The sequence below is a fragment of the Triturus cristatus genome, chromosome 5_1 (assembly GCF_964204655.1).
Source record: "Triturus cristatus chromosome 5_1, aTriCri1.1, whole genome shotgun sequence".
In the NCBI taxonomy this organism is placed as follows: Eukaryota; Metazoa; Chordata; class Amphibia; order Caudata; family Salamandridae; genus Triturus; species Triturus cristatus.
Genome location: NC_140587.1, coordinates 70,998,365 through 71,013,530, shown reverse-complemented (window position 1 = coordinate 71,013,530; position 15,166 = coordinate 70,998,365). Strand labels below are relative to the sequence as shown.

Sequence of the window (15,166 nt, the reverse complement as noted above, 5' to 3'; positions counted from 1 at the left end):
CTGAGGTCGTCCGACAATACGGTATCAAGATCATCTCGTATGCGGACGACACTCAGCTGGTGGTCTCTCTGGCACAGAAGAACAGCGGGCTCCCCCAATCCAACCTGGCAGCCTGCATGGAGGATGTTAGAAGATGGATGACAGCATTCTCATTAAAACTCAACGGCGACAAGACCGAGATTATGCTCCTCGGCCCCCCTACTCCCACCCCCACTGACCAGCTATGGCCCTCCAGTTTAGGCCCACCTCCATCCCCGAAGGAGGACATTAAAAGTCTGGGAGTCTGGCTGGACAAAACCCTTACCTTTAATACTCAGGCAACTAAAACAGCAGCAACCTGCTTCGGGATCATCCGAATGCTGAGAAAGATCCTGCCGATTCTGCCCTTGGAAGCTAAGCAGGTTGTTATCCAGGGCCTCCTCCAGTCCCGACTCGATATTAACAACGCCCTCTACTTGGGAGCCCCTGAATACGTGCTGCAGAAACTTCAGCGCACGCAGAACTGTGCAGCTCGCACGCTACTCCAGATCCCTCGCAGAGAATCGGCTAAGTCAGGGATCAGGTCACTCCACTGGCTCCCTGTCAGGGAAAGAATAAAATTCAAAACCCTGTGCATATCGCATCAAGCCTTCCATAGAGCTAGTCCTGAGATTAACCACACACTTCTCACCCCCTATTGTCCCGGTAAACACTTCGATCTACGAATGCATTCCTTGCTGCAGCTCCCAGAGTCAAAAGATCCAGAGCAGGAGGCAGGTCCTTCACGCTCAACGCTGCTAAATTATGGAACTCCCTTCCCTTCTCACTAAGGTCCAACCCTATTCTCTCGTCCTTCCGTAAAGAGTTAAAAACATTCCTCTTCAGAAATTAGTTCCCCCCCTGGATCTCTCCCCCCGTCCCTCAGAGTTCTATTCCCTCTACTCAGCGCTTGGACGCCCTCGGGCAGCAGCCACGCTTTACAAAACCCCTTTATTTCATTTCATTTTATTTCACGGCTGCACTTGGCCATCTCCAATTGCATGGCCACTGAGCGCCTGGGTCTACCCTTCCAGTCTCTGTCTGTCCCTGCACCTTGCACCACGGTCGCTATCAATCTTGCTGCCTAACAGCATCAGACATCTCCCTCATGCCCTCAGCCACGGTGTTGTTGAGGCAGTATATGGCCTCCTTCATGTCATTAATGTTTTTATTGTTTGCCACCATCTGGCATTGCATTGCCCTCATTGTTTTGCCTTGCAGGCGCTGCACTTTAAGCATCTTCCCCTCTAGACCAGAGAAGACACTGGACTCCACTGCCTCAGGACTGTGTGCCCTTTGTCGGCGTCTTTGTGCACCTGTGTTGCCAACCTCCATGGGGGACTGTGTTACAGATGCGTGTACATCATCATCCTGTGGGGTATGTTGTGCTCCCTGGCTCTCATCCTCTGTGCCCTCCATCTCCTGGAGGCTACACACTGTATACCTCCTGCTCGTGGTGGTGGTGGTGGTGATGGTGGTGTGACAACAGCAGGTGATTGGACATCCTGCTCCAGTGTGTTTTGCTCCCTGGAAGCCTCTTTTGTCTCCTCTTCTGCTGCCTGGCGTGATGTTTCGCCTGTGGATACAGGATGTACTATTACTCACTTGTCTGGCAGCATTTGCCTACAAATAAATGTCATGACTGCCAATCTAGCTGTCTGTCCCCCGCTTGCTTATCTATTGATGTGTGTGACATGCATATGCTTTTTGTGGACTGACTGATATGCTATTAGTTGATAGGGACTACATCTCCCATGATGCATCGCTGATTTTAGGCAAAACATGGTCTGGAGTGGGATTCATGCAGGAGGATTGGGGTTAGGGAGGGGGGCACAGCATGCTGTGCATGCATCTTACCTTGTCTGTTGGACCCTGTGGCTGAACTGTCCACGTCTCCAATGCCACTGACGCTCTCCGGCTGGAGGGTGGACTCCACCATTTGTTCCAATGCAGTCGGTGTAGGCGCTGTTGATGTCCCCCCACCTGTCTTTCTGGCTTGTTTGAGCCGTTCGGTCACCCGCTCCTTGGCACGTTTCCGGAGATCGTACCAGGGCTTCTTGAGGTCCTCTGTTGAGCGATGGCATTGATTTTCTGCTGGATCACTAGCTAAATCTTCAGTTTTTGTGACTCAGGGACGTACAGGGATTTTTTACCGAAGAGCTGGTCGTGATCCTTCACCACCTCCTCTATTAGGACCTCCAACTCCCTCTCACTGAACTTGTGTTTACGCTTTCTTTCTCCAGCATCCTTACCCTTCTCCTGTGAGTCCATGGTTCTATTTTGGTGTATCAGCTAGGTGGTAGCTGTGCAGCTCCTGTGTTTTTGCTCCTGCTCCCTGGATCTCCAACAGCTTCAGGATCAGTGTAACTGCATGGGTGTGGCCACTTCCTGGTTGTGAGGTCACCAGGAAGCACAGGATTGGCTGATTCACAGCTCTGCAATTTTTGGAAATACCGAATAGCTAACTTTTAGCGATTTTTTTATCTACAACACATATAACGAGTTCGTAATAGCGAATCGGTAAATTTCGCTATTAAGAACTCGCTATTTCGGTTTTACCTACATCGGGCCCTCAGTCATTAAATTATGTTCACTGTAAAAATTGGACTTCACTCTGAATTGTTACAGTTTGAAGAACACATTCTAAAATGAATGGACTGACCTAATTCAGGGAAAAAACTCTTTACGACCAAGAGCCACAAACCTGATTTCACAATGTGACCATTCTACGAGAAGAGTCTTTCTTCATCTGTGCACCCATGGTTTGTTGTTAAATGTAAATATGAGACGGTGGGATGGTCCTAGTGGGATTGACCAAAACTGTACACACTGTAGTAATTATTTTCAGGGTCTCAACGAGTTAAGGAATGCAACTAGTGGCTGTCCTATTTGTTTCATTCAAGACAATAATATCATTAATTAAGAATGTATCAAATGTGTATTCTTGATTCGGAACAGAATTGAAACATATTTATTTTTTATTCTGTTTGAAGGATGTTCATTGTCGGCCTCCTTAGGAGATTGTTAACAATAAACAATAATATATACCCACATTCTGAATGAGGTCACGCGACCCAGCACAGAGCGATATTGTGAATGTGGTTTGTCACTTTCTCAATGGTGCCACATCTATACAGTCTGTAATATTCTGAGTGGGACCACATGATGCAGGACAACAGTTTAGATGCTGTGGCCTAGAGTGTGATATTTCAAATGGGGTCACGTGACAGGGCACAAACTGTGATATTTGTAATGGATTCATAGAACAACTGCCTGTACTCAATATTCAGGAAGGGGTGAAATGGAAGAACACCGATTGTGACATTCTGAGTAGAGTCACCTGACACTGGTTGTATGACAGAATCACACAAGGCTAAACCCCTTGTGCCTCAACAACACGGTCCCAACAACGAATGCACCTTAACCACGCATTTGTTTACTACGCATGCCTTTACTACGCAATTTTGTTGTAAAGGCATGATTGGTAAAGAGATATGCATGGTTAAGATTACAATCCCCCCATCCTGAGCCCTAAAATCTAGCCCCATCTCTGCAATCTACCCACTCCTGCCCTTAAAACTACCTTGGCCCCCCCTCCCTTAGCCCTAAAACCGGGCCCCAGTCAAAATACTAACCTGACTGCAGCCCCCCTCCGTGAGTTCTTAAACTCGCCCCCACATCCTAAAAACTACCCTGACCTAAGCCCCCAGCCTTGAGCTCTAAAACTTCCCCTAGCCATGAAAACTGCCCCTCGCCCCTGCCCTGAGCCCTGAACCTTGCCCCATGTCCTAAAAACTACCCTGACCCCAGACCCCCCACCCTGAGCACTAAAACTACCCCCAGCCCTGAAAACTGTCCCTTCCACCCACCCAGAGCTCTAAATCTAGGCCCTCAGCACTATAAACTACAACGACCCCAGCCCCTCCACCCTGAGCCCTAAAAACTGAACCCCACCTTGAAAACTACACTGACTCCCCGCCCTGAGCCCTAAAACAGGCCCCACTCAATAAACTACCCCAACGTTAGCCCCTCCACACCTGAAAACGACCCCAACGCAACCACCCTTAGCCCTAAAACTGCCCCAGCCCCAAAAACCCATCCCCAGCTCCACTTACCTGACCGCGTCCCAGAGCTTCCTTTCCAGATCCTTACTGTTCCTCTACCCACCCAACCGCACAGCTAGATCATGCACTGCCTTAACCTCGCATATGCATGGTCAAGGCAAGCGTGGTTCTGCTTGCGGGCAAATGGCATGCGTGGCTCAACGTGCATTGTAAAGACAGTTTCCCCCTGACACTACGTAATCTGATATACTGAATGGAGTCACATGACACAGACCAGTCTGTGGTATTCTTAAAGAGGCCACATAATACAGAACAGATTGATATTCTTAATGGAGTCACATGACCCAGACCGCCATATTCTTTATACTGTGTTGGGCTTTCGGAATAAAAGGAGGTCGCTCTATATTGGACCTGCATGTACATTGCGTTGAACTGTCAGAACAGAAGGGTTGTTGTTCATTGAACTTGTCTGTCTATTTAGTTTGGTTGTCAGAATACAGGAGGTCACTGGAAATTAACCCTCTTGATTAAGCATGATTTCCACTTACATTCATCACCTCAAACACCATATTAATGTATTACTTCTGTATTGACTTGAATTTACCAAGCAGTGTCTCACCTTCAGGAGGTCCAATGCTGATTCCTTGCATCTCTTCTCTATATCTGTTATCAGGGCTTGAAGAGAGGTGATTTTATTAGACAGTTTGTAGATATTTGCATTTTCTACCATGTTAAGTGTTTTCTCCATTTTCTTCAGTCTCTCATACAGTATCTGCTCTTCATCTCTCAGGATCTGGTGCAGCTGTTCAATCTCAGTCACAATTTTCTGCTTCTCAGCTCTCATCTTATTCTGCCAGCATCAAAGAAATGATGGTTAGATTCTGGAAAGCTGTCAATGAGCTCCGTTATATATAGTGTGCAGGCTCGACGGTGGGGGGTCAGGCACAAGGGCATCCTGACAAACACCAAACCTAGGACAGGTGCCATATTTAGGGGCACAGGCAGTGCTATACTAAAGCTAAGCAAGTAAAAGGGGCGTTCTTTGCAGTTGCACACTCTTGCTACCTCCCCTTCTACTGTAGTTGTTCTCCACTCCCACATTGAGCTGGGTACTGCCCGCCAACACAGACCCCATCACTGACCTGTGTAATGCCCAGTTACATAGATCCCCCACTGGACTGTACACCATCCACCCACCTCCCCCACTGAGCTGTGCACTGCCCACCAGCACAGTCCCCACAAACCCCAACTAATCTGTGTACTGCCCTCTCACACTGACATCCAGAGCAGTATGCTGCACACAGCCCACCCACTGAGCTGTGCACTACCCATCCACCTCCCACCACTGAGCCATGCACTGCCCACTCACATAGACCGTTATGTGGTGGATGCAGCACAACCTTGCTCTGAAAATAGATCAGGCGGTCCTCCTGCCATAAATATTTCCATGCAGGAGGACTGCCTTGTCCTTTTATTGCTTTATATCTATAACAAAATTGTTGGATATCGCTGGGCAGTGACCATACACACAAACCTTCAGTGAGCTGCATGCTGCCCACCCACGTAGTCCCTAGGCTGCATATTCATACCTACACAACCCCCATTGAGCTGTACAGTGCACTCTCACCTTGCCTACTGAGCTGGACACTGCCCACCCAACAAATTCTGCATACAATTTATTTATTTATTTATTTATTTATGGCGATTTTTAGAGCGCGCAATCCCACTGTGAGTTGTGCACTGCCCCCCCAACAATAACCTGACTGGGATGTGCGCTCTCTCTGCAGAGCCACCTCCAAACCTTTTGCCTTTTTCCCTCCACTTTTGCTGGATTCCTCATGGTTAGCCTTTGGACTCTCTGCACTTTACCACTGCAAGCCAGTCTTGGTGTTCACGCTTCTAAATTTGATTGATTGGCATATACCTGGCATATTTAATTTACTTGTAAATCTTTTGTCGAGCGGTATACCATACACACAGGGCCTGTAATCTAAATGCTACCAGTGGGCCTGCAGGAGCACTTATGTGCCGCCCACCTACATAGGCATCCAAAACATGTCTCAGGCCTGCCCTTGCCATTGACTAATCACCTGTTTATTCATTGATAATCAAAAGGCCTCATAGAATTTCAAAAGGATCTCCTGTTTCTACTCCACTTTCAGTGTCTGACTCTTCCCCCTCCAGCTTCAGGAAGGAAGACAACACTCTTCCACCGTCTGAGAGCAAAGTCATCATTCTTCATCAATCTTCATAGAGGAATCCAAAATGGATCCAACTGTCTTCCATTACTCTGGCTCACTCACATACCACAAAAGAGCTACATTCACAAACTTGTCTGCACGAGGAAGTGGGCATTGACACAGAATTTGAACTTTACATAGGTGGGCCTGAAGAACTCAACATGAGAGACCCAGACAAAAATATACGGTCTCATATTTTTCTTTTTATGAGGGTATGGTGTCATCACCAGGAGAGGATCTGGCGCAGTCTAAGAATAGTAACAGAAACACTTCGCGATCAAGGGGCGGGTCTCCCCAATGGAGTCCTCTGAAAAGAGGTACAACCTTAGGAATAGTGATAATATTAGGAAACCTGATAGGTATCAGGATACTGATACATGTTCCTTTCGTCCATTTCAGGGTTCACCAAAAAGCTCGGAGAGGCAAGGATGGTCAGAACAAAAAACTGAAGATCAACCAAAGGGAAAAATGGAGACACATCACACTTCAGATTTCATTATCAAACAGGAAGAGCAACCTAAAACAAAGACTCAATTCAAAAAGAAGAAAGTAGCCGTCTTACAAATTAAGTATGCCCAGGTTATTGAGGACTCCGCTTCTGAATGGGGAATGGGCTCTGATGATGCTAGACAGCGCGGCAGAAGTAACGATAGCTCGCCAGAACCTAAAGGAATTTCTGGTGACAGCAGTTTTGAATGAGTACATCACAGAGCAAACACCTTATACAAGAGTGAGTGTCCTACACCATCTTCATGAAATTAATCTCCAATTAAAGGGAGACATCTCAAGAAAAATGTAAGGTCTCTTTTGGGAAAATGTAACATTTGGTTATGATATCCTGTTAGGAAAGCGTCATTTTGCCTACTTTTTCGGACCTCGTTCCTGTTTCCTTAAAACACTCATATGCACGGGAGTAGGAGCAAGCCCTAGCTCCAGCATTATACCGCAACCATGTAGGGTGGGACGTGGAGTCAAAACATCACGAAATCCCATTAAAAACTACTCCAACACCCCAAGGACAGTAACCTGTTAAACATGAGGCAAAGAAACAAGTCAAAGAAATCTTAGACCAACTTGAATACCAAGGTGTTATTGAAACTTGCACTTCACCCATGAATAACCCTTTGTTTCCCGTAATGAAGCCCAACAATAGATATCATTTGGTTTTAGATTACAGACATTTGAACACATGCACAAAGACATTTGCAGTTCAGAACTCACAGTGCCGCAATAATGAATAACACTGTCCGGAAAAAATACAAAACAACATTGGACATCTTGAATGGGTTCTTTTGCCAAACTATAGCTCCTGGAAGCAGATATCTGACCGGATTCTCTGCGTTAGGCACCCAGCGTCAATGCTGTCGATTACCTCAGGGGTATGAGAACAGCCCGGGGTTGTTTTCGGCAAAGGTGTCAGAGCTACTACAAACTTACGATGAAGAGGCAGTGTCCTATGGAGATGACATCTATCTGACGGACGATGACTTAACAGACCACTTACTTGTACAGGATGAACAACATAATTGTTGGATTTGCCAATATGGGCTACAAATTTAATTTTAAGAAATCAAAAGTTGCCCATATCAGTGTCCTGTTTTCGGGATATGAGCTGTCAAGTGACAGCAAAAGCCTCGCCGCGATTTTTTCTTTTTTTTACCAACATATTTGATTGATTTTACATGGCATATGCCGGGTTGCGTCCCGGAGGATACATTTTGATGGATATATGTAACATTACATATCACTGATCGTAATTTCTGAAAAACATCTGTATATAACAATAACAACATTGCGCAGATACGCCCAAATCCCCCTAAATTAGCCACACATTTTTTAGAAAAATGCACGCACATACAGCCTCAAAAAAATCTGAAAGGCTTACAATCCATTTTAGGATTCCTAAATTTCAGCAGAACATACTTTCAAGGCTACGCAGAAAGAGTCAAACCTTTCTACGACTTAATCAGACCTGATTTCACTACAAACACGCGGACTCAACAACATACTGACATTTTTCGTTCCGTTCAAGCTGAAATGATAGGTTCAAAACACTTGCAGACACGAGCAAACATACTCAACCTGGTAATATGAGTCCTCCCCAAATTGTCAGGATACACCAACATCACGTTTAATGATGGCGAAACAGTCCCTATCACATACAAATCTCATCTGTACACAGAGGCCGAAAATCGATCTACAGCAACAGAAAAATTTCTGACAGCAGTACAGACTGCTTTAGTGAGAGAAAGAGCACTAGCACAGGGAATCCACATCTTTGTTGTGACTCCTATTTCGACTTTAGAAGCGGTAACAAAAGCCAGCATTCCAAATGCGGAGGCATTGCATCCACGTTGGATACAATGGGCTAATTCTCTCTGCAACAGATTTAGAATACAGATACCATCCAAGACTTGGAAAACAGGCATTTCTGCAACATGAACAAGAATACCCTCTCCCGAATTAAATCTTGGCTCTAGACCAGTATGAACATATCATTTATACATTCACTCAAGCATCACCAAGGTGAGCAGTTAGCATTTAAAAAGTATATCCTGCCTATCAGCAACCATGTTTTTCTATTGGTATCATCACAGCATTCTCATACCTAGCAGACTGCTCATCGCCTGACCCTAAAATGGCCACAGTTTAAGACAACACATTCGCCTCTCACTGCCTGACCTCATAAGGATGAAAATCCTATAGACAGCCACACTATCCTCTCCCTCACTAGTTATTTCCCGATAGTTGCCAGCCAATCATCTTCTTCCCTGCCAGATATGCTGCGCTCTCCCCCGATACTGACACCCTTCAACTCCTGTTTTTGCACCGTGAGTACCCCACCTCACTACATGACTGTCTCTATTGATCCTCGAGTTGCCCACCCGAGCCAACATGGCAAATCCTGGCCTTTCTGCTACGGGGGCAAATTCTTACACTCTGGTCTACCCCCCCAACCTCTCCAAAACCGCCGCTAAATACTTCAAACACTCCACCCTTAAAAGACACCCTGAGTCATTGATCTCTGACCTTCGCTATTGCGCGGACAACGGCATAATCATTAATGACCTAATTTTTTACTCCAGAAGGACTTCTGCCTGGCGCAAAACCTTTGCCCTCCTCCTCAATATATGCACAACAAAGAACATCCCATATGGCACTAAGCTAACAATAACACCGTCCCCTACACTGCGAGCTGACCTCACCATCACTCTTTACAAAAATGGCATCATCCTGATCCAAGCCTCAGCCAAAAACTTGGACAAATTTGCTGACCTTTTCACCCTCTTTCGAAACCACATGCATGACTCAGGCAGGGGAACCATGTCCCGCCCCGACGAGCCCTCATCTAGCCTACCCAGCGTAGCTAACCATTCACAAACCCCCCAAAGGTCTTCCAACACAGACGCCCCTACCCACTCCAACACGGTGCCCGGCCTTACCCCCAGAATCTCCCCTAGACCTCTGGTCCCCCTCCTACTATCCCCCCATGTAGACTATGCCCCTGGTATGCCCCCTAGGACCTCTGACACTAGTCGTGTTTGCCCTCCTAGCCCGCAACCCAACCCACAGAGGAGCCCTAGCTCTGATCCAACGACCTACAACACAGGCCGTACTAGTCCTCCCCCGTATCTCCTATACATGCTGACAGAATGGCTCCCGAACCATTGCCCTTCCGCCCTCTATCGCCCCCACCAGATAGGAACATGGCCTCTCTGTTCTCCAGAGCTACCAAACTTTCCCAGAGCATTTACATCTCTATCTCGGAATTAACTAACCTCCTTCACCTCACCGAACTCGCCCTCGCCAACCTCACGTCCCTGCCTATTTGCACACCCCCGCACTTAACTGAGCACCCGAAACAGCCTCTTCCTCTAGTCTTGAGACAGCTTCGTCCCCGTAAACAACCATGCCATCTCTCAGAGGAAGAATGCCTCGCTCTGGCCCTCTCCTACACCGCTTCTCCAACTCTAAGTCCACTAGACCTCACTGAAATTGAAATCCTGGCCATCCTCCGAGATTACAACCCCACCACATCTACCCCTCTTCCCTTTGACGGGAATTCTAAACATCCCATCCGCTCGGTCACTATCAACCCCAACAGGCCAGCCACCCTCCACAACAGAGCTGTGGTCATGAGCAATCTAGCACCTGTCCACCAGTCTGCCCAGACTACCTATATTCCACCCAAATCCTCCCTGTCAGGTCTTTTAATCAACTGCCAATCGGCAGCTAAGTATGCCGCAGATATTGCTGATCTCATCCTTTGCAAAAACTTCGACTTAGCAATCCGAACAGAATCATGGCTCAATGATTCCTCATCCCCATACCTGGACCTCCTAGTCCCCCCTAACTACAACATCGCAAGGCTGGACAGACAATCTAACAAGAAAGGAGGAGGCATTGCCTGCATCTACCGCTCTAACCTCCTCGTCACCGAACTTCTGGCGGACTCCACCGAATCCTGCGAATACCTCGCTCTCGCTATTTGCAACAACTCCACCCTACTATGCAACCTTCACATCTTTTACCACCCCCCAGGTACGAACGACTCTTTCACCGACCACCTCATGGAAATCATCACAGCTAAGATTCCCATCAACTCCAAAGATATTTTCTTAGGCGATTTTAACTTAAACTGGAACGATCCCAAGGATCCACATGTCAACGCCATCTAAGACCTCCTGGCAGATCAAGACTTGACTCAAGCCTGCTCACTACCAACTCACTCAAAAGGGGCTACCCTTGACTGGATCATCTCCAAAGAATCATCTGTCCAGCTCATCTCTATTGACCCATGCGATTGGTCTGACCATCACGCCATCACCTTCCATCTACCTGGCACCCACAAGACAAAAGCACCGCAACCAACGATTCCTAAACGCTGGATCAGAGACACCAAGAACTTGGACCGAAGTGAACTTGTGGCCCGATGTAAATCCAACCCCCCCCCCACTTCGCATCTCACAACAGTCAGTGACCTCAATGATCACTACTCTGCGATCATCTCAAACATCCTGGATGATCTCGCCCCACTAAAACTGAAAAGAACCCAAATCAAAGACAGAAACCCCTGGTTCACGGGTTCCCTTAAGAACGAAAGGAGAGCCCTCCGGCAAGCTGAAAGAGCCTGGAGGCAGCACCCCTCTACTGCACATCTACAACTCCTCCGCCAGGCCAGAAATACCTACAACAGGAACATTCTCAACTCAAAAAAAGACTTCTTCAGAACCGAACTTGAGAAAGCCAAGAACAGACCCCACAAGCTCTTCGAATTGGTCAAACACCAATCTAATAAACTGGCCAAATCTTCTAAAGAAACCCCCAGATCTCTCATATCCTCTGAAGAATTCTCCTCTTTCTTCACTGACAAAATCTTGGCCCTTGGAAACGAACTCAGCGCCATCACACACCCCCAACCCCCTCCTGACCCGCCTCCTCCCACAACAACACACCCACAGGCTCCTCCCAAAAATCACGCTCACTGGTCTGTCTTCAAAGACTATGATGAAGACTCCATCTCCAAAATCCTTTCTACCTTAAAACCGAACAACCATTTCAATGACCCGCTCCCTGCCAACTGCCTTGCGGTCGTCGCCCAATCCATTATTCACAGCTGGGCTACAATAATCAATGCCTCCCTCCAGCAGAGAACGATGCCTGACTCTCTAAAAGCCGGCCAAGTCCTCCCCATCCTGAAAAAGCCATCGCTGGATCCAGCCCCCCCAGACAACTTCAGACCAATCTCCAACATCCCCCTCTTAGCCAAAGTGCTGGAGAAATGTGTGCAACAGCAGCTAAGTCACCACATCAACAACTTCCACCTTCTCGATGACTTTCAATCCGGATTTAGACTAAGGCACAGCACCGAAACCACCATGCTCCACATCGTGGACGATGCCCTCCAAGCCCTTGACCAAGGCAAAACTTGTCTCCTAATCCTCCTGGACCTATCCTCAGCCTTCGACACAGTCAACCATGAAACATTACTCGAACGCCTCAAACTCAGAATGGGATTAGATGGCACTGTTCTAGATTGGTTTAGGTCCTTCCTCCATAACCGGTCACAGAGATTCCTGATTAATGGCAACCTTTCATCACCATCCACGGTCACAGTTGGAGTCCCTCAAGGATCAACCCTGTCCCCCACCCTTTTCAACCTCTACCTAGAACCGCTTACCGAAGTATTGCACGCAGCTAATATCTCCTATCATATGTATGCCGATGACACCCAGATCTACATCAAAACCTCTTCTCTCGAAGAGATTCTCTCCCTGAACGAAGCCCTGAAACTCACCGTCCAATGGCTCGCATCCAATCAACTCAAACTCAACGCAACGAAAACAGAATTTCTCCTGATCTCCCCTCCCAAAGCCCACTTAGAGATTCAATCATGGATTAAGGCTATTACAGCCTTAAATTGCCCACCGACCATTGTGAATTCGGCTAAATCCCTGGGAATTACCCTTGACACCAACCTTAACATGAGGGACCACATAAACTCTATGGCTAAAACAGCCAGATTCCATCTGAGCTACCTGAGGAAATTGAAACCCTTCCTTGATGCTCCCGACCTAAAAATGGCAGTCCAAGCACTCGTCACCTCTAGACTGGAATATGGCTGCTCAACCCTCTCGGGCTTACCCAAGATCTCCCGGGCACCTCTTAAAGCCTGCCTCAACGCGGCCGCCAGACTACTCACCGGCATAAGGAAATACAATCATATTTCCCCACACCTGAAAGCTCTCAACTGGCTTCCCCTGGAGGCAAGAATACAGCTCAAACTAGCATGCATCACGCACAAAGCTTTACACTCTAACTCCCCTGCATATCTGACACAGAAACTCGTGATCTCTGGAGGAACCAGAAACTCCAGATCCGCCAGAGATTTCCTGCTCCAACCTGCACGCTTTCGGAAAAAAAAAACTTACAATCGGGCCTTCTCAGGGGCTGCTCCAAGAATATGGAACTCTCTCCCACCGACATCAGAAGAATCCCCTCAATGACTCGCTTCAAAAAGGATGCCAAAACCCTCCTTATGGGCAAATTTCTCGTCTAACGCTACCTCAACTACTTCTATGGCACAACCTATGGCGGCCCACTACCTCCCTTCTAACTACCGGGTCTCCCGAAACATCACAAACTTGGGTCCTGGTCAGAATAATTGAAAACGTACTCTGTAAATATGGTTTGCCGCTCTGTGTAATTGGTTACGTAAACTGTAAATACATGCTACGCTTTACCCTATTTATTCCTGCACTATACTGCTACTCGAGCTGTAACTGGTCGACTCTAAGTCTGACTGTATATTGCTTTGCTCTCCGGTAAAGCGCTCTGATACCCTAACGGGTCAAGTTCGCGCTCTATAAAACACATAAATAAATAAAAAATAAATAAATCTGCTCAGCCCGCCATTAGAAGTAAACAGCAATATAGCACCGTGTGTGCTATAGTGAAAGGTCGCATGCTGGAGGGTAAATTCCATCCCAGCAATATGACTACACAATCTCTAGGAGATTGTACAGCACAGCTGGCAGAACTAAAAGCCCTGATACTTGCACTACAGTACACTGACCGAGAATTCCCCACTATGGTAGAGTGTGATTCTTTCCACTGTGTGCAAACTTACAATGAATATCTCCACTACTGGGGCCAGAATGGGTTTAAAGACGCTAAGGGTAGCACAATAAAACACAAGTTTTTATGGGAACATGTGGCAAAGCTGAAAGCTGGCCCGCCACGGGCTCAAGTTATTCACACCTTGAGTCATCGGCGTGTTGAAATACACGTTGGAGGGAATTCACTGGCTGATGAAGCCACCAAGGTGACAGTGCGAACTGCTACCATTGCTCAATTATTCGTTCACACATGAGAGTAGGAGATATACTAGTAGCTATCAATGCTACAAAGAACGGCTCTGCCGTCCTGCAAAAAGGTTTTCCACTCAAGTACTCCTACAAGTTAGATGTGCACAACGCACCGTATGCTCAAATTCCAGGAGTGGGGGATAGAGTAAAACCGAATAAAGACCGCAGATTAGGTTTAATTCTAGCTGCAGACAAGGGTATAGGCTCTGCTCATGCAGGAGTCACTGTAATAACAACAAAAGAGTGTGATGAGAAGGAGAAAGTCACACGGCCGGTGATTCTCTATGTGATCGGACGAAGTGCCAGAGAGACAGAATCAGTCTGATATGAAATAAAACCCTCACTCACCAACATAGTTGGTGACATGCTTCATCATGGGGTTTAGCCAGGGGTGCCTTGTGCACCTTCGGTGTGCTTCAACGCTTATGTTAAGGCGGAGCAGCAACTTCAGACTAGAAAAAGTGAGGTGATTGGTGGGTGAAATTTACGAAAATGATTAAAAATCACGTATCGTACACTAGAACATTTTAATAGTGACGAGACATGAACAGGTTAAAAGGTAGTGAAGGATAGTTATTCCTGACTTTAACTTGGTCAGACTTATCCTATAAGTGGACAAATGGTCGACATGTTTCAGCTTATCAATGTTATTCACTAAGCTTTCATCAGGACCTAATCATGAAAAAAAGAGATGCACCTTGGCGGTATAAGCTCGCTAAGGCTTACCCTAACCTCAGGTGCAATGAACCGATACACTCACGGTTACAGTAGAGGCCTTCCACTATTCCGAAAGAAACCTCGTATATCTATGAAAAAATACATATGTTTAATCAGCATACATAATACTCACTAAGTTGTATTCATCAAAAGACAGATCGAGTATCAAACGTAGCACAAAAAGAAAATCAACAATGAGGTCCCTGTAATTTACATGACCCATGGTAATATCCACAGAACATCAATGGGGGGGAGGGAA

The 15,166-nt window shown here is 46.8% G+C and overlaps 1 protein-coding gene and 1 long non-coding RNA gene across 3 annotated transcripts in view; one reads left to right on the top strand and one right to left on the bottom strand.

Moving 5' to 3' along the window:
- LOC146830206 (uncharacterized) overlaps positions 1–15,166 on the bottom strand; it is a 219,114-nt gene that overhangs the window by 91,996 nt on the left and 111,952 nt on the right. The window contains exon 3 of the mRNA XM_085604425.1: positions 4,702–4,932. Coding sequence (XP_085460551.1) covers positions 4,702–4,932 — 231 coding nt within the window. The remainder of the gene's footprint in view (positions 1–4,701; positions 4,933–15,166) is intronic.
- LOC146830207 (uncharacterized) overlaps positions 1–15,166 on the top strand; it is a 195,064-nt gene that overhangs the window by 136,447 nt on the left and 43,451 nt on the right. The window contains exon 4 of one of the 2 annotated variants that reach the window (XR_014961382.1): positions 1,240–1,396. This is a non-coding gene — a long non-coding RNA (uncharacterized LOC146830207). Of the gene's footprint in view, positions 1–1,239; positions 1,571–15,166 lie in introns of those variants that run through there. The other variant, XR_014961381.1, reaches the window with a different exon arrangement.